At 41.7% G+C, this 20,194-nt stretch overlaps 1 protein-coding gene across 1 annotated transcript in view; it reads left to right on the top strand.

The window, feature by feature from the left end:
- Window positions 1–20,194, top strand: part of SYN3 (synapsin III) — a 459,720-nt gene that overhangs the window by 17,662 nt on the left and 421,864 nt on the right. Inside the window, 1 exon segment of the mRNA XM_047742754.1 lies at window positions 17,738–18,185. Coding sequence (XP_047598710.1) covers window positions 17,875–18,185 — 311 coding nt within the window. The 5' untranslated portion in view covers window positions 17,738–17,874.

The raw sequence follows: 20,194 nt of genomic DNA, 5'->3' as shown, positions 1-20,194 counted from the left end.
GGCAACAAAGTCGTGGGAGCAGGACTGTCACCCTGCAGTTCTGTGTGTTCCACAGGGCCCCCCTCCCAGTCTACCCCCACCAGGTAACTAACTGTTGCTGTCAGGGCTCAGCCTGTGCCCCCCCACCCCCAGAATCCCAGAGTTCTTCACCAGATGCTTCCCAAGTGCCCAGTGTGCCAGTCCCATGTCCAAGTGCTGTGCTTGGTGCCTGGATGAGGATGGAGAAGGCAGGGTCATGGGGGAATCTGGCAGGAAGTGAACCCATTCTTAATATAAGGAAAATGCTGCAGGATAGTAGAAGAAGATGCACAGTGGGCTCCCTTATCCATGGTTTCACTTCTTGTAGGTCCACCTCCATCTTGAAGCGATGGTCTCCTGAGGTAGCGTCAGAAGGTCATAGCAGCCTATACACTGCATCCCCAACCCCATGTCATCCACCTCACTTTATGTCATCATGTAGGCATTTTACTATCTCACATCATTACAAGAAGGGTGAGTACAGCACAACGAGATATTCTGAGGGAGAGACCACATTAATTTAACTGTTATTACAGTATATGGTAATAAATTGTTCTATTTTATTATGAGCTATTGTTGCTAATCTCTTATAGTGCCTAAAATAGAAATTAAGCTTTCTCATAGGAAGACAACAGCCTAGAGAGGGTTCGGTACCATCCACAGTTTCAGGCACCTGTGGGGCATCTGGGAACATACCCCCCCAACCATGTATAAGGGGAGCCTACTGTAGTTGGTGAAGTACACTAGGGTCAACATTTAAATGGAGTGGTCAGGAACGGATGCTGAGGAATGACATTGGAGGTGGGACCTGAATGACAAGGAGGAGCAAGAGGAAGACAGAGGAAAGAACATTCTGGGCAGAGGGAAGAGCAAGTGCTGAGGCCTGAAGGCAATGGGGCAGGGATGTTGGAGAGTGAGGTCAGCTTGTTTGAGAAATAGAAGGGCTAGTTTAGTTTGGATGTAGAAAATGAATGAAGGGAAGGGAATCCAGATGATATATGTGTCCCTCCCCACCCTGCCCTGCAGGCTGTGAAAGAAGCTTGAGTGCCATCCTCTGGAGAGTGGGAATCATGGCAGGGGAGCAGGTGCAGGGAACAGGGACGGCAGATGGGAGCTTCCTCGCTGGTCCAGATGAAGATGACAGTGGCTTGGACCCTGGTGGTGGCTGTGGAGTTGGACAAAGTAGATGCACTCAGAGGCTGTGTTAGGGAGGAAGGTTGATTATGGTGTGTGTGGGACAGCTGGAGAGGGAAGAATCATGGGATCTCCCACATTTCTATCTTAAACAACCAAGTGTAGTATTTACTGAGATGGGAAGATGAAAAGAGTACAGTTTGGGGTGGGGGAGATGGCAGGAAACGGAGTTCTGTTTGGGACATGATAAATTTAAGATGCCTATTAGTGTGCTTTTGCTGCTCTCCAGAGTAAACTTGCTAAATTACTCATTAGGGCAGCACCTGCCTGCCAGAAGCACCGCCAGGCTGGCCATCTGCCCTCCCAAGCTTGGGCAGGAGGCTGCGGACACCTGAAGGTGATAGGATTGGATGTGCAGTACTCAGCCTGGTCTCTGCAGGAGTGTGTTCTCTCCCCATCTCTCTCTCTCTCTTTCTCTGCTTCTGTCTTTCTCTCACTCTCTCTGCCCCTCTCTATGTCCTCCTCTGTCTCAGTGTTTCCCTGCCTCTCTTTCTCTGTCTCTTTCCATCTCTCCCTGTCTCTGGGTCTCCCTATTTCTCCCTCTATATGTCTCTTTCTATGTCTTTCTCTGTCCCCCTTTCTCTCCCTGTGTGCTTCTTTGTCTCTCTATCTCTCCCTGTCTCACTTTGTGTCTCTGTTTCCCTGTATGTGTGTCTCTGTATCTCTCCCTGTCTCTGTATGTGTCTGTGTGTGTTTGTGTTTCTCTGTGTCTCTCTCTGTCTCTTTCTCTCTCACCTGTCAATAACATCATTCAGATGTTCCAGGTAAACCTGGTGTTTTCTTTCATTTAAGTCCTCGTCCTTTGCCAAAGTGAGCCTCTCAAAGGTCTCCTGTGTCTCTAGGAAGAAGGTTACTTACTTGGCTCTTTGTGTTTTCTGATCTTAGAGAAGGAAACACCATGTCTGGTTCCTGGACCTAGGAAATGCTTGCATCTCTCCTTGACTCTGGCTTCCCAGCTGTGCCTGCTACTGTCTCTAACTCAGTGAGTCCACAGCCACTCATGGTCTCTCCCCCAAAACCACAGAGACAAGTGAGCACAGGGCTTTGCAGGGACACAGAGCAGCTCTGTTAATCTCAGTTGGTTAGTGAGAGTAGTCAGGGAAGCCTCCCTAAGAGAGAGGGGACTGAGCTATGTCAGAAGTAACCAGCTAAGGAACATAGGAGAGCAAAGGGAAGGTCATGCCAGGCAGAGGGAACAGAGATGTGAAAACACTGTGTGGGGGCCAGGGTGTAGATGACTAGGAACTCTGAGCAGCTCTGTAGAGCTCAGCCATGTTTATGGCACCCAACAAGCCAGATTCAGGGCTCCCAGAGGCCCAGGGTGCCATGATGTAAGAGAAAATCATTAGGCCCTAGACCCAGAAAGCCCTGGGTTTGAACCCAAATACCATGGAGGGGCAGTGCTGAGTAGTGATTAGGATCATGCCCACTGGAGCCAGGTTACCTGGGTTTGAACTGAAGCTCTGCCACTTAGCAGGGTAACTTTGGGCCTCAGTGTCCACAACTATAACATGCAGGTGATAATAGCGCATCTGCCTCATAAGACTGGAGGAAGGATGGCGTGAGTTCATTTGTATCTGGTGCTTAGAACAATGCCTGACAGAACTGTAATGATGATTTACAAGTTGACCATGTATATTACTTATTGTCTCTGGTCCTCAGTTTCTTCCTGTGTAAGTGGCAGTGATGGCTCTTCCTGAGCAGGATGGGAGATAAACATATAAAATGTGTGTGTGTGTGTGTGTGTGTGTGTGTGTGTGTGTGTGTATGTGCATGCATACACATGTGTGTGTATCCTGCTCATGATAGCACAGTGTTTGGGATTTCATAGATGCTTCATAAATGATAGCAGTTAGTTTTACATTGCAAATTCTATAGAAGGGAGTTCTGTATGGACTAAGAAATAGTATCAACTTCCAAGTGCCTTTTAAATTCAAAATTAGTTCCTGAAAAAGCAGCTCTGATTTAATGGAGAAATGGAAGGTAAAGAATTAGGAAGGAAGAAAAGAAGGAAGGAAGGAAGAAGAGATAGAGGAAAGATGAAAGAAAGCCCAGTTTCTAAGAAGTAGCCTCTTTGGAAATGCTCTTCGTAAAGAGAACGAAGACAAAAAAGATGGAGCTGATGCTGCCTAACTTGCATTTTCTGAGCAGGCCCACATGCAAGATTAGGCACCAGGAGCTCTGCTGAGGGAATCATCAAGGGTCCCCCACTGCATTCCCCTGCTCCCGGCCATACTCTGCACCTCAATGGCATACCCAAACCTCAAAACTTCCTGACTTCATATAGAAATAACCCAAATATTCTGTTTCCTGGCCTGTTGCTGCAGAGCAAACTGTTGGCAAGAGAACCTTCATGTAGGTGCCACTCCAAGGGCAAGGGCATTGGGGAACACAGACCCATAGTGATGTGTCCAGAGACCTGGATGTTCCCTTGGATACTAAGCTTTCCCATTATATACAATAGCAAGGTTTTCTCAACAAAATCAGGACATGGGGCTTTCTGGGTTTTCATTGGCAGGGATTGAGGAAGCAGAGCATTCACAGCTCTGAGCCTGGAAGTGGCCAGCACTTGGGTTTCCAGCCAGGAAGATGGGTATGGCAGCCATAGCTCTAGGAGATGCAGATGCTCTCCTGAGAGTTGGGAAGTGGATTCCCTTGGGGGAACACCACTCCAGCGGGCCAATCCCTGAAGAAGGGCTCTAGGACCCCAGTCATGGAGTCAACGCAGAGAGTGGATACTGTGGTCTTATTGGATTACTGGTGGCTGGTAAACTGGAGAGCCCAACTGACCACAGAAAAGAAAACAACTTAGCAAGGTCAGCCCTTGGGCCACTTAGAGATTTAATGTTGGAGGTAATAGGCAGTGGTATGTTGACCTCAGGATTATACAGGAGCCTGGGGTACCCTTGGACAAGCTCTGCATGTGACGGCAGAAAAGATCATCTGGGGACCTGAGAAACCCCAGCCTCCATAGTTAGTTTTGGAAAAGTGAGTTTATCCTAAATGCTTTCAAACAGGGCCGCAGAGAATATTGATTAGAATTTTTTCAGGACTGGGCTACTTTCCTAGCCTACAAAATAAAAGCTTCTGAGGGTGAAGCCTGGGAATTTGTATTGTTGGGAGTCCCAGGTATTATGGGTGCAAAATGGAGTTTGAAACTTGTAAACCAAGAGCAATCAGCCTCTAATGGGAAGAGTGGTTTCCAAGAACATCGGGATACCCCCTTTACCCGGCCTGGAGTGCGCTAGGTGTGGTCTGGAAGGCCATCCCAAATGAATGGTGCAGGAGGTGAGTGCTGAAGGAAGGGGACACTTAACCATAACATGTGGAGAAGGCTGTACCAAGAGGTCATTGCGTGTGGAAGAGCTGTCCTTGAGAATGGACCTGCCATGTTTAGGGAGCCCTGTGGTTAGCACATGTGGAACAGGGGATCAGGAATGCAACCTTGAAGAGTTAGTTAGCAGATAAGACCGAGCAAGATAAATGAAAGGAGGGTGGAGTGGGGGCAGGAGTGATCTGATCCAAGCTGGAGGTGAGAGGGTTGTAGTTTGCAGCATGAATGTAAATGACCTTATCTTGGAAGCTGTTGTAACCACAGAAAAATTTTCTGCAGAAAGTGACATGATCACATCTAGTCTAAGTGCCCAAGAGGTCAGCTGGCCTCCATGTAGGCAAGGGACTGGAAGTAGAAGAAGGGGTGCAGGCTGTCACTCTTGCACCCGAGAGAGGTGAGGATGGCCTGGCACTGCAGGGAGGAGATGAGATTGGATGCCATAATCCATGGAGCAATGAAGAAGCAGCAGATGGAGAACTACGGAGCTATCTTTGGGCGTTTAGCCTAGGTGGTGTGAATATGAAGCCATGACAGAAGCAGAACCCTTGGGAGTGGGGCTTAGCTTGCCCAGAGGGGTCTGCATTCTAAGATCACCAAAGTGTGTAGCTCTCTGGCCCCAGTTTAGAAGGAAAATCCCTGGAAGAAATATAAACATACCCCCAAAATTGCATATAGTTTATTTTATATTAAGGTAACATTGCTAAAAGTCACCTTTATTTATTTTAAGGGCCCATTATGGGCAGCAATCACAGAGGGGGCCCAAAATGGCCATTTAGCTCTAGACCTCAGGTGATCAAGACCCTCTTTTTGGATTTTTGACATGACTTTCAGATGAAGGTCTGGCAATCAGAGACAAGCCAGTGTGATTGTCAGGTAACACTAAGCTCATGTCCCAATCCTACCTGATGCTGCCTGAAAAGCTTTATAAATTCTGTCTGTAAATAAATCCTGTGGTTATTTTGTAGATAACAGTTATACTTGCTTTATAATTTTAGGTTAAAAACTTGAACTTGTTTTATATAAATGCTCATGTACATGCATATTTTTTTGTGACCCTGTTTTGGCATTTCTCTATTGGAATATATTTTGGATTAGTATGGGTGGTCTCAAATAAATGGAAGACTTTCACTTCTCTTGAACTCCGGGACACTCTCTCGCATAACATTTTCTGATACTCCAGGGTGCTCTCCAACAAGGGGAGGGAGTTACTGATGCAGAAGCCTCTCTCACCCATAAATCCTAGCTCTAAAACCTGAGTCCTACTTGGCTGGGGACCTGCGGTGTCCCATCTGTGGGAACAAGAGTGTTGCCACTCACAGGAGATCAAGGCCTGTGTGAGTGGATTGGAACTCATCAAAGATGGCACACACTTTCATGTTGATGTGGCTGAAACAGAGCTCTGCAGATGAAAGACTCCGCGGGTCCGTCTGTATGTGGAAATGGAGCTGCTCCCTTGGCAGATGCAGGTTTGACCTTTCTTTAGGAAATTAAGTATCTCTTAGCTTTGCAACTTGAGTGGCACAGCCTCTGGATTCTCAGGCTCACCCTAGCTCCCACACCACCTTTGCTCATCAGTATATTGATGAAGCCAAGCCCATGTTGTCTCCATGAATTTTTAAACTTTCTGCTCATGCAGAGAAGATTTTAGCAGCTGTTAATTACTCAAATGCTGGTTCCTAATGGGGAAGGAAGAAGAAAATCTGTCAGCATTCGCTGAACAGAAGATGGAGAGAGAATTTATGAGACTTGCTGTATTTACATGAGGGAGGAGCTCACTAAAAATTAGATCAGATATTCCTTTGCATTATTGCAGTTGTGGTTTAGCTTAGGGTTGTGTGTCACATAGCTGCTTTTCTTGTATATAATCACACTCTTAGTTTTCACAAGCAAAAGGTGAGTGTGGTTTAATTTCATTCATGTTATTTTAAACATATTCACTCAGCAAATATTTATCGACCCTCTACTACATGCTAGGTACTTTTCTAAGTGCTTGGGATACAGCAGTGAACCAATCAGAGAATAATCTCTGTTCTTGGGGGACTTCCTATCAGATGGAGCAGAGAATCAGCAATAAGCAAAATAAATAAGTATATAGGTTTTTCGTTTGTTTTTTTTTGTTTTTATGATTTATTTGAGAATAAGTGCCTGTGGAGGGTGGGGAGGGCAGAGGGAGAGAATCTCAAGCAGACCCCCCGCCAAGTGAGGATCCTGACACAGGCTAGATCTCACAACCATGAGATCATGACCTGAGCTGAAATCAAGAGTGGGGTGCTTAACTGGCTAAGCCACCCACGTGCCCCAATAAGTATATAGTTTTATGGAAGGCAGTGCATGCTGTGGAAAAAACAAGTGGAGTGGGGAAGGAGAGACCCAAAGTACCTGACGGATTAACATTGGGTGCCTAGGAGGAGGCCCTCTGAGGAGCTGACCTTTGAGCAAAGATCTGAATGACATGAGAGGGTGAGCCATGCGGGTTTCCATAGAAAGAGTGTTCCAGGTGGAGGAACAGCCAGGGCAAAGGCAGCTGGTGAGCAGGAAGTTCAGTGGTTGGAATTCATCTTCCTTTATTTTCTAAGATATATGCGGGGCCTCCAATGTTCCTTAGCTAATGTCCCATTGTAGGAGATCCAGGTAATAGCCTGTGAAACATTATGCCATTGACATTTGCGAAGCACTTGAAAGATTAAAAAGTAATTCCATGTGGGGTGATGGAACTGTTCCGCACACCCTGGTTGTGGCGGTGGTTACCTAAATGCATTAAAATTCATAGAATTCTACACCAAAAAGTCTGTTTTACTTTATGTTAACTTAAAAAGTAAATATTTTGAAAAGCAACTTAATGCATTTTCTTTTGGTCTGCTCCAGGACTTGTGAAGTAGGAAGGGCAGGGATTAGCATCCTGCTTTGCAAATCAAGAAACTGCAGGGCAGAGGTTACTCAGCTGCTAGGGGCAGAGCTGGGTCTCAAAGGCAGATCCTTTCTAAAGCCAGTTCTCATGTAAATACTGCAGTCCCTGCCACATTGTCTCCCAAACTAACGCTGACCACACTGTTTAGACCTTCAGGCACGGGACATGCACACTGTCTAAAAAACAGGATAATAATAGCAGCTAAAACAGATTGCTCTTCATATGCTGGCACTATTCTAGATATATTCTAGATATATTCTAGGTACTATTAGACTATCCCCACCTTACAGGTGAGAAGACTTGATGCACACAGAGGTCAAGAAATTTACCTGAGGCCATGTAGTTATTAAGTAGCAGAGCTGTGATTAGAACACAGGCCATCTGGCTCCAGGGTCTGTGAGCTTAACCTTCAGGCTTACTCCCTCTGTCTTGCTGTGTCCAGCACCAGAATGCTGAGACCATAAGAGTCTTTCGCTGGGTTTGGTAGAGGCTTTGCACTTAGAAAGTCCTGTTTGTTTGTTTTTTTTTCCCAGAAGGGCATTTTTGTTTTGTTTTGTTTTGTTTTGTTTTAGTTTAAGGTTCACAACAAATTAAGGGAAAGGTACAGAGATTTCCCATATATCCCCTACTTGCATACACATATAACCTGCCCACTATCAACTTCCCCACCAGAGTGGTATATATGTTTGTTACAATTGATGAATCTAAATTGACACATCATAATCATTCAAATTCTGTAGTTTACTTTATGGTTCACTCTTGGTGTTGTATTTTCTGTGGGTTTGGACAAATGTATACTAACATATATTCATTAGTATAGTATCATACAGAATATTTACACTGTTCAAAAATTCTCTGTGCTCTGCCTATTCAGTACCCACCTCTTAGTCCCAGCAGCTCCTGGCAACTACTGATTTCATTTTACTGTCTTCATAATTTCGCCTTTTCTGGAATGTGATATAGTTGGAATTATAATTATACTGTATGTAGCATTTTAGATGTGCTTCTTTCACTTAGTAATGTACATGTAAGGTTTTCCATGTCTTTGCATGGCTTGATAGCTCATTTCTTTTTTTCTACTGAGTAATACTCCATTGTCTGGATTACCACAGTTTATTTATTCAAGGACATCTTGGTTGCTTCTAATTTTTGGCAAATATGAGTAAACATGCTAATGTAAACAAGATTGGCAGGTATTTGCATGGTCATAAGTTTTCAGCTCCATTGGGTAAATACCAAAGAACGTGATTGCTGAATAGTATGGTAAGGGCATGTTTAGTTTTACAAGAAACCACCATATTGTCCTCCAAAGTGGCTTTATCATTTTGTATTCCCATCAGCCATCTGTTGCTCCATATCCTTGCCCACATTTGGTATTGTCAGTGTTCCATTCTAATAGGTTTGTAGTAGTATTTTGTTGTTTTAATTTGCATTTTCCTGATGACATTCAGTGTGGAACATCTTTTCATATATTTATTTGCCATCTGTCTTATCTTTCTTGGTGAGATGTCTGTTAAGGTCTCTGTCTCATTTTTAAATTTATCAGCATGTGAACCAAGTATATGGTAGGAATGATGGAGAAGAGTGGATGATATTGAAGATGTTGGGAGAGACAGCACTGATGGCCCGGTGATTAAGTGGCTGAAATGGTGAAGTTCAAGAAGAAGTGAAGTATGAGTCCAGTTTCTGGTCTGAGTGAATGGACAGGTAGTGGTACTTCTGGCAGGAAGTGGGGGGCCCAAGTGCATAAAGTCATTTGAGAATGAGCAAGTAAGTGAATCTGGAAGTGGATTTGGAAGTGAATCTGTGAGACATCTGAGCAGAGATGTTCACTCTCCTGTCTAGGCTGATCAGTTGCTTATCTTTTTCCAAAGAAGCCAGTGTTATTATTATGGGGCAGCTCTCACTCTTATGGAGTCTCTCCCACTTTTTTTTTTTTAAGATTTTATTTATTTATTTATTTATTTATTTATTTATTTAGAGAGTTCTAGGAGGTCAGGGTCAAAGGGAGGTGGAGAGAGAGAATCTCAAGCAGACTACCTTTTGAGTGGGGAGCTCAACACAGGGCTCAGTCTCATGACTGAGTTGGATCAAGAGTTGGATGCTGACTGAGCCACCCTGGCTCCCCTTAGCCACCCACATGCTCCGTCTTTCCCACTTTTATGAAAAATTTGTGCCTCTTTGATTTACACCTATTTCTGTCTTGTGGCTTAACCAACAACTCTGAGAAGTCTTCAGCCTTTTTTTTACCTTTCCCAGTAAAGTCTTCATTCCTGACACAGCCTCCAAGAAGTAAGCTTGCAAAGTTTTATTTTATTTTGTTTTATTTTATTTTATGTTTCCTTTCTGGTGTGGCCACTCCTGCCCTCTGGTGGCCATTTGTGAGGCAGCATAGGGCTGAGTACTACCCTGGCCTCCTCCATTCTGTCCCAGAGAGAATTCCTGCCCTTTTTCCCTCCCAGAATCCCTCTCATCCTCACTTTGTTTCACTATCAGATTACATTTAGCACAGAAGAGATATCCAGTGTCCAATGGCCCAAGAAGTGAGTCACCCACAGAACAGGAAAATACCTTGCAAATCACATCATCCAACTTTTGTCTTTCACACCTAAGGATCCAAATGCCTGCAACAGCCTCCTAACTGGTCTGGCTGCTTCTATCCATATCCTCTACAGTCTGTTTTCTACTCAGTGGCCAGGCAGACTAGATTATGTCTCTCTCTTTCTTACTTTCACACTTGAATTAAAATCAAAATAATCATCAGTATGGTCCTTCATGATCTTGTCTCTCTGTTTCTCTAAACATTTTCTTATAAAAATTTCCATCTTTTTTCTGGTTGGGCTGGCCTTCCTTCTATTCTTCAAATGTATCTAGCTCTTTCCTTCTTTAAGGCCTTTGCAAGAGAAGTATACTTCTCTTTCCCCTCGTCTTCCATGTCTCAGCTTAAAGTTCACCTCAGAGAGGCCTCCTCTGGCCCACCCACATGTTAATCTTTATAAAATCACTCTAATCCTCACTAGCACTTGCCCTGATCCATGGATATTTGTTTACTTGTTTATTATCTGCTTTCCTCTATCACTGTAAGCTCCACTGGGACCTGCAGTAGGGAGAAGTTACAGGATGAGCCTTTGACTAACATTGGAGTTGGTCAAAGGATAATGAGGTGATTTGTCTTCCAGGTGTGGAATTCCCACCTGTGTAAGATTGACCAGAGTTCCTAACAAAGGGGTTGTTAAATAATCTTTGAAGTCCCATCAACTCTAGTATTTTATTAACTTCTATCCAGTAGTTTAAAAATGGAAAAGGTTCAGCCTGATTAGTAACACAGTAGCTCATGTTGGACTAATCCTCTCATAGATGATAATTATAAACTTTGGGTAAAATATTTAAAAGAAACTATTTGAGGTTCCTGGAGAGAAACAAAAAAGTAGGTAGAATCTGGAGGGGATTTTACCCTTGAAAGAAAAGAATCACACCCACTAGTGAGATCTACATTTATGTGACTCTTGCCCTGAAAGCATTCCCCCAGTCCACATGGCATGGAACAGCTAAACCAAAGCAGGAAGTGGCAGTTATATTGGTTTGACAAGTCAGCAGCCAGAGTATAGGTTAAGAGAGTGGCTGGAGGGACGCCTGGGTGGCTCAGTTGGTTAGGCAGCTGCCTTCGGCTCGGGTCATGATCCCAGCGTCCTGGGATCGAGTCCCACATCGGGCTCCTTGCTTGGCGGGGAGCCTGCTTCTCCCTCTGCCTCTGCCTGCCATTCTGTCTGCCTGTGCTCGCTCGCTCTCCTCTCTCTCTCTGACAAATAAATAAAATCTTAAAAAAAAAAAAAAAAACTTTGAAAAAAAAAAAAAAAAAAGAGAGTGGCTGGAAAATGAGGAAAGCTAAAGAGATGCCCGGCTCCATCCTCAAGAAGATTGACTGATGCCTCTGTTAAAACTGCATTGCAAGTCAATTCATTTCTGCTTTTCATACTTGCCTGCAGCTGTTAATTGTGGGAGTTCTCTCCTATAAACTTCCTGCTTACAAATCACCATAGCAGAGTCATCTTACTGGCTGAGGAAACTGACCAGCAACCATCTAATTGATATTTATAAAATTACCCTAAACAACTGCAGAATACCCATTCTTTTCAAGTGTAAATGGGACATTCATCAAGATAGAGACTATTGAGCCATAACATTAATTTCAGTTAATGTCAGAGATTTCAAAGGATTAAAGCCTTAAAGACTATTTTCATTGCTCACAAATGAATATTAAAAGCAACAATAATAAATTGTCTGAAAGAATAGTGGAATTTGAAAATTAAAGACGTTTATATAATACACGAGTCAAAAAAGAATAATAAATTAAGAATAATTTGAATTAAACAATAATGAAATAATGAAATGCCTAGTTTCTGAGATGTAGCTAAAGCAGTGTGTAGAGGGAAATACATTACTTTAAATGCTTATATTAGGGACACCTGGGTGGCTCATTCAGTTAACCAGCTGCCTTTGGCTCCGGTCATGATCCCAGGGTCCTGGGATCAAGCCCCAGGTAGGGCTCCCTGCTCAGCAGAGAGCCTGCTTCTCCCTCTTCCTCTGCCTACCGCTCTGCCTACTTGTGCTCTGTCAAATAAATAAAAACTTAAAAAAATGCTTATATTAGAAGAGATGAAAGGTTTAAAATTAATGATTTACATTTCCATTTTAAGAATCTAGGAAAAAAAATCGAACGCTTAAACCCAAAGTAAGGAGAAGAGAGGAAGTATAAAGAGAATAAAGAGCAGATACAAGTGAAATAGAAAACAAACAATGGAGAGTATTGGAAAAGCTGCAAATTGGTTCTTTAAAAGATTAATAAATTTTGTAAATTTCTAGAAACGCAGATTAATCCAAAAGCAAGAGACAGAAAATCACCATTGTCAAGAATATCAGGGAAAATCACTCACAAGCCTACATAAAGTAAAAGGATAATTTAAAAAAAATATAATAACTTTATGCCAGTAGATTTCACAACCAAGAATGGACAAAATTGCTTGAAATCACATATTGCCAATACTGAAATAAGAAACAGAGAATATGAATAGATTTATAAAACAGATTGAGTTCATTATTAAAAACTTCCATGAAGAAAACGTCAGCCCCAGATGGCCTCACTATTGAATTCTTCCAATAATTTAAGAAAAAAATAATACCAATATTACATAAAATCTTTCAGAAAAAAGAAAGAGCAGGAACATTTCCCAGCATATTTTGTGAGCTCAACATTACCCTGGTACCAAAATCTAGTAAAGAAATTATCAGAAAAGATAATTATAGACCAATATTTTTCATCAACATGGATGTAAATATCTTCCACAAAATATTATCAGATTGAATATGTAAATATGTAAAACTGGCAATTTACTATAACTAAGTGGGATTTATCTCAGGAATATGGGTTTGGTTTAACCTTGGAAAATCAATCAGTCAATTTACCACATTAAACAAATAAGTGAATTTAAAACTATAGTTCTTCTCAACTGAAAATCACTTGGCAAATTCAACATCCATTCACGATAAAAATCTCAGGCAACTAAGGCTACTAGGGGACTATCTCAGTCTGATAAAGTGCATGTACAAAAACCTACAACATCTTAGTAAGATGAGATTGTGAACATTTTCCTCCTAAGGTTGGGAAAAGGTAGGTGTCCACTTTCATCATTTCTGTTCAGTGGTGGAGGGCCTAGTCACTGTAATAAAAGAGGTAAAAAAAGGAAAGTCATTAAGTTTGGAAAAGGAGAAATAAAGATGTCTCTATTTGTAGATAACATGATTGCTTAAATAGAAAATCTTAGGAACTCTATAAACAACCACTAGAAACAATTGAATTTATCACATCAACATACTGACAATAATTGGCAAATATGTGATACTAGCAGCAAACAAATGGAAAACGAAACTTAGAGAACAGAGTCTTTTAAAATACCACCCTTTCCCCCCCAAAAAAACACAGAAGAAATAATTTGGAATCAGTTTAACAAAATATGTGCAACACTTCTATATTGAAAAACACAAAACATTTCTGAGAGAAACTAAAGAATATTTAGTAAGTAGAGTGCTCTACCATGTTCATAAAACAAAGCATTCAGTAGTGTTGAGATGTTATTTCTACCCAAATTGAGCTGTGGATTCTATATAATCCTAAACCATATCATCCTAAACCATATAATCCTAAACCAACAGACTCTTTCATACAAGTTGATTTTAAAATGTATATGAAAACAGGACCTAGAATATGCCAAACAATATTGAGAATCAAAATCTAAGTTGGAGGACTCATTTTGTCTGATTTTAGGCCTTTCTGTAAACCCACAGTAATTAAGACTGTTTAAGGACAAACAGATCAATGGAGCATAATAGTGAGTCCAGAGATAGACTCATACATATACAATTCATTGGCAACAAGAAAGCCACCAAAGCAATTCATTGACCATTCTCTTACACCATACACAAAGATAAACTGGAGATGGATAAAAGACCTCAATGTGAGGCAGAAATCCATCAGAATCCTAGAGGAGAACATAGGCAGCTACCTCTTTAACATCGGCCAGAGCAACTTCTTTCAAGACATGTCTCCAAAGGCAAAGGAAACAAAAGCAAAAATGAACTTTTGGGACTTCATCAAGATCAAAAGCTTCTGCACAATAAAAGAAACAGGTAACAAAACAAAGAGGCAACCCACGGAATGGGAGAAGATATTCCCAAATGACTGTGCAAAGGACTGATATCCAAGATCTACAAAGAACTCCTCAAACTCAACACACACAAAACAGATAATCATGTCAAAAAATGGGCAGAAGACATGAACAGACACTTCTCCAATGAAGACATACAAATGGCTAACAGACTCATGAAAAAATGTTCATCATCACTAGCCATCAGGGAGATTCAAATCAAAACCACATTGAGATACCACCTTACACCATTTAGAATGGCCAAAATTAACGAGACAGTAAACAACATGTGCTGGAGAGGATATGGAGAAAGGGGAACCCTCTTACACTGTTGGTGGAAATGCAAGTTGGTGCAGCCACTTTGGAAAACAGTGTGGAGATTCCTTAAGAAATTAAAAATAGAGCTTCCCTATGACCCTGCAATTGCACTACTGGGTATTTACCCCCAAAGATACAGATGTAGTGAAAAGAAGGGCCATCTGTACCCCAATGTTCATAGCAGCAATGGCCACATCACCAAACTGTGGAAAGAACCAAGATGCCCTTCAGTGGACGAATGGATAAAGAAGATGTGGTCTATATATACTATGGAGTATTATGCTTCCATCAGAAAGGATGAATACCCAACTTTTGTATCAACATGGACGGGACTGGAAGAGATTATGCTGAGTGAAATAGAGAGAGTCAATTATCATATGGTTTCGCTTACTTGTGGAGCATAAGGAATAACACAGAGGACATACGGAGATGGAGAGGAGAAATGGGTTGGGGTAAATTGGAGGGGGAGACGAGCCATGAGAGACTGTGGACTCTGAGGAATTAACTGAGGGTTTTGGAGGGGGGTAGTGGGAGGTTGGGTGAGCCTGGTGGTGGGTATTGTGGAGGGCACATATTGCATGGAGCACTGGGCGTGGTGCATAAACAATGAATTCTGGAACTGAAAAACAATTAAAAAATAAATAATTTAAAAAACAAAGCAATTCATTGAGAAAAAATATTTTCATAAATGATGCTGGAAAACTAGGTAAATGAACCCCACCTCACACCACTCAAAAAATCAAGTTTGGATGGATTATAGACCTAAACAGAAAAGCTAAAACTATTCAGTTTCTGTAAGAGTTTAGAAGACAATATCATCATGATCTTGGAGTTGGCAAAGGTTTTTAAAAGTGGATACAGAAAGATCTAATAAGAAGAATCTGGTAACTTGAACTTCATAAAATTTTAAACTTTTGTTTATCAAAACATCTACAGATTTATGTAACAGATTTCATATATGTACATATAAATATGTATACTTATGTATATATACATTTTGTATGTGCATATAAAATATTCCTAATAGCCAAAATACAGAAATGTAGTCTGATAATATAAATATTTTTCTTGTTGGAATGTTTTTATTTCAAGGAAACAACTTTTTGTAAGAGTTATTTTATTCTATCAAACTTCTGTTCACGAAGGACATGAAATGGCAAACCAAAGACAGAGAAAATGTTCACAATATGCATATCTGATAAAGGACTTATATCCAGAACATATAAAGAACTCCTAGTCAAATAATACAAATCAATAATAAAAATATTAACAACCCACATTTTAAAAATGGGCCAAAGTCTTGAACAGATACTTCACCAAAGGAGATATATTAATGGCCAGTAAACCCATGAAAATTGCTCAACCTCCTTAAATATCAGAGAAAATTCATTAAAAATACAATTAGACACTATTTTACACCCACTGGAATAGCTAAGATTAAAGACTGACAACAACCAAATGTTGTGAAGGATGTAAAGCAACTGGAACCCTTAGGAGAAATGTGCAAACTAGCACAACAACTATGGGAAACTTTCTGATGGTTTCTTATAAAGGTAAACATACTTTTACCCTATGATCCAATAAATTTTCTTCTAGATATTTTCCTGAAGAAAAGTCTCCCCTTCACTCTCTTTTTCCCCCACTCTTTCTTTTTCCACAAAAATGCTTAAATAAAAGATCCTTATAGCAATCCTAGTCATAATACCCTCCAACTGTAAGCATTTCAAATGCCCATCAACAGGAGAGGACATAAAAATTTGTGGTTTGAATCTTCTGGTAGAGTGCTACTCAGAGACTGAAGAACAGAATGACTACCGATACATGTAGCCTAGATCAGTCTCAAAACCACTCTGTTGAGGGCAGGAAGCCCTTCAAAAAGATTAATACATACGATTACATTTATATGAAGTTTAAGAAGAGGTAAAATTAACATACAGGGACAGACATCAGAAGAGTTTTGTCTATGAGGATGTGTAGGCTGACCAGAAAGGGGCACAAGAGAACTTCCTGAGGCGGCATAAATATAATAAATCTTTCATCAGTGTATTCATATATCAAAACTCAAAGAAGTGTACACTTGAGAACTGTGCACCTCAGTGGAAGTAAATTTTACTTCAATAAAAATATAAAATAATCACAAAAACTATGAGTTTTTTGCATCATTTAAATAATTGCATAATTAGATCATCATATCATTTAAATAATCATTTTTCTCAATGGTATATCTAGATCTCAAGTGAATAATCTGATTTTTTTTTTATTAACTTTTTTTCTTCTGTTCAGAAAAGCAATACATATGTTTATTAGTCAGTCTGGGTTGCCATCACAAAATACCACAGACTGTGTGGCTTAAAGAACAGAAATTTATTTTCTCACAGTTCTGGAGGCTGGATGTCTGAGATCAGGGTGCCACTGTGATTGGTTTCTGGTGAGGGCCTCTTCCTTGCCTGCAGACAGCTTCCTTCTCCCTGTGTCCTCACTGGGTGGAGGGAAAGCAAGCTAGTGTCTCATTTTATAAAGCCGTGAATCCCATCCTGAGGGCCTTACCCTCATGACCTCATGTAACTTCCATTATCTCCCGAAGGCACCATCTCCAGTTACCAACGCATTAGGGGTTAGGTCTTAAACACATGGATTTGGGGGACACAGTTCAGTCCGCAGCAATATATATTCTAGAAAATCTGGAAAATATAGGTAGGTGGAAAGAAAAAGAAAAAGAAACCACATAATTGCATTACCCCAATATAATTATGGTTAACATTCCAGTGTATTTGCTTTCCAAAGTTATATTATCTCGTCCTTTATGTGGTTGTAGTCATTCTGTCCCAATAAACTTGTAGCATGACCTTCTTAATTACAAATGAATTATTTTCTATGGTACTAAAATCTCTTTATATGTACCCTCTTTTAATAGCCACAAAGGTTTTCAACTGAGTGACTGTGCTGTACTTTATTTATTCATTATTTTGTGACTGAAGGTTGGAATTCTTTCCAGTATCTTGCTAGTGTAAATAATGCCATGGAAAATATATCTGTGCAGGAGGCTTTTCCAGTAACTGAGATTCATTTCTTGGGATAGAATTCCAGAAAATTGAAATTATAAGTTAAAAGGTTATGCTCTAATTACATGTTGCCAAAGTCCTTTCCAAAAGGATGTCCCACTTTATATTGCCCCCAACAGTGGGGCAGGAAGGTGCCATATCTATTTGCTCTTAAGGGGTGGAGGTCATTTCCACTAATGTGTGTGTTGGCTTGTTTCCACAGGTTAGCAAAGACAGCTGAAGCCGACTTGTGCAGGATTCCCCTGGCTCTTCTGTGACCTCCTCTCCCTGGTAGCCTGTGTCCTGGGCCTCACCTAAACAAGTCTGAGTAGGAACAAGCCATCTCTTCCATCCATAGCCATGAATTTCCTCCGGCGGCGCCTCTCCGACAGCAGTTTTGTGGCCAACCTGCCCAATGGCTACATGACAGATCTGCAGCGCCCAGACAGCTCCACCAGCTCCCCTGCTTCCCCAGCCATGGAGAGGAGGCACCCGCAGCCCCTGGCAGCCTCCTTCTCCTCTCCAGGATCCAGCCTCTTTAGTTCCTTCTCCAGTGCCATGAAGCAGACCTCACAAGCCCCCTCAGGGCTGATGGAGCCTCCAGGTCCCTCTGCTCCCATTGTTCAAAGGCCCAGGATCCTATTGGTGATCGATGATGCCCACACAGATTGGTAAGCCAGAATCTGTAGGTGCTTCCACCTATGGGCAAGAGAGGAAATGGGGCTTCTCTCAGTCCTGGGGCAGCGTGGCGGGGCGGGGGTGGGGGGAGCTGAGAGGCTTTGTGGTATCAGAGACTAGCCTGAGGGAAAAAAACTATGTTTATCATGTGGTCGTTCCATGCCAGGCACCATGGCATCTGCTTTTTGCTTTACATTTATAGATCCCAATCCCTTACCTGTAAATCTAAAACCAAAAAGCTCTGAAAACTGAAAAATATTTTATAATCCATTTGGCAACAAAGCCTGGTCTGAGGGAAAGTGAGATTATAATAGTCTTCATTATACTACTCACTGGGCTTGACCATATGATCTACTGCAAGCTTTGTTTACATCTTAATACATTTGCTGTGGGGGTGCTGTCTAGAGCTCATCGGGAGTATTACATAATACATGGTATGTGTGCCATATTACCTTCCTAAAAATGGAAAACTTTAAAAATCTAGAATAACTCTGGCAAGTTGCTTACTATCTTTCAGCCTCAGCCATCCTTTGTCCATTCAGTTAGGTTGCTATGAGGGTAAAAGAAACGAACACAAGGCCCATGGTCCATATCTAACACCCTTGGGACCAGAGTCCCTGGGTTTGTATCCCAGGTCTTCCATGTACTGGCAGTCTGGCTCCAGAACCTCTTAACACCAAGCATGCGCAGAGACGATGTTGGAAATGCCAACAGATGGTAAGCTCTCCAGAGGCAGAGACTAGGCACATGTGTCAAGGTCATTGCAGCAGTTGTACCACAAGCAGTTACTAGTACCAGTCAAGTGTAAGTCACAGTCTTAGGTGCTCAAGTGAGTGGTGAACAGACCCTGTTCACATGGATCTGGACAGTTGGAGAATAGGGCTCTATACCAAATTTTTGGTAGAGGGGAGTGATAAAAACTATCAGTCCTAATTTGAGGCATAGAATTTGCCGTCCAGGAAATAAGTCCAAATGTGGAGACATGGAGGCACTCCATCCAGGGCATTTCTGACAGACCCATACAAGGTCATGGGGCTGGAGGGCAAGGTTGCATGCATGTGTCTCCAAAGGCCGCCACATCGTAGGCTCTCAGGAAATACGTCTTAGGTGAATAAATTAATGCATCCTGTTCACTGAGCATGCTGGAAGCTCTGCTGTTCTCACATGCATGTGTGTACTCACATTCATTCTTTCAGAAGTTAACTCAGGCTGGGAACGATTGAGCCTGTGCTTTGGAGTGGGATATTTATAGCGTGTAATACATATTCAGTACAGTCAATATGGGAGCATGTTCAGCAGGTGTAGATAGCAGTCTTTACTTTCTTGCTAAGAAATCAGTTCATCTTAAGCAAGATGGTTATGTGCACGGCCTTTGTTCTGATCCAGTGTGCATTATCTTCGGTGTTGCTGCTTGCTTGAAGCTTGTCATCATGAAGCCTTGCTTATCTGTTTGTGCGCTTATGTAAAAAAAAAGCACCATCTTTATGTCCTGAGCGTAGCGGTTGATTTCTGCAGAGATATTGCTTCCAGGCACTCTTGCCTGTACAATTCTGCTGCCTGTCCACCCAGTAATCAAAATGCCTGCACGGCCTTTGCAGTCTTCTTGTTTCTTTTCAACCCAGTGCTTGACCTTGATTTGGAGCATTCTCCGCCATGTTATCTCTAGCTCAGTCAGGGTTTGCCACAATATGGCAGTGGGCAGGGGTTATTTTAAAAACCTGTTTGTCAGGGAACTTACTCTCTGTATGGAGGTTGAGCTGATAAATGACAGCACAGTACAATGGTGAGGAACACAGACTTCAGAGTTAAGCCGTCTGGATTCAGATCCCATCTCTACCCCATAGTAGCTGAAGGACCTTTGCAAGTTACTGCACCTAAATGTCAATAAGATAGTATCTACCTTGTAGAGTTAATGTATGTAATTGGGTTAAAATCTGAGTTACTGTAACGTGCTTAGGATGTGACTTATAGACAGTAGTTGCTACTTAGGTGTATGTCACTG

The sequence above is a fragment of the Lutra lutra genome, chromosome 8, assembly GCF_902655055.1.
Source record: "Lutra lutra chromosome 8, mLutLut1.2, whole genome shotgun sequence".
Taxonomy (NCBI): domain Eukaryota; kingdom Metazoa; phylum Chordata; class Mammalia; order Carnivora; family Mustelidae; genus Lutra; species Lutra lutra.
The sequence above is the reverse complement of the archived record's forward strand: the minus strand, read 5'-3'. Positions and strand labels throughout refer to the sequence as shown.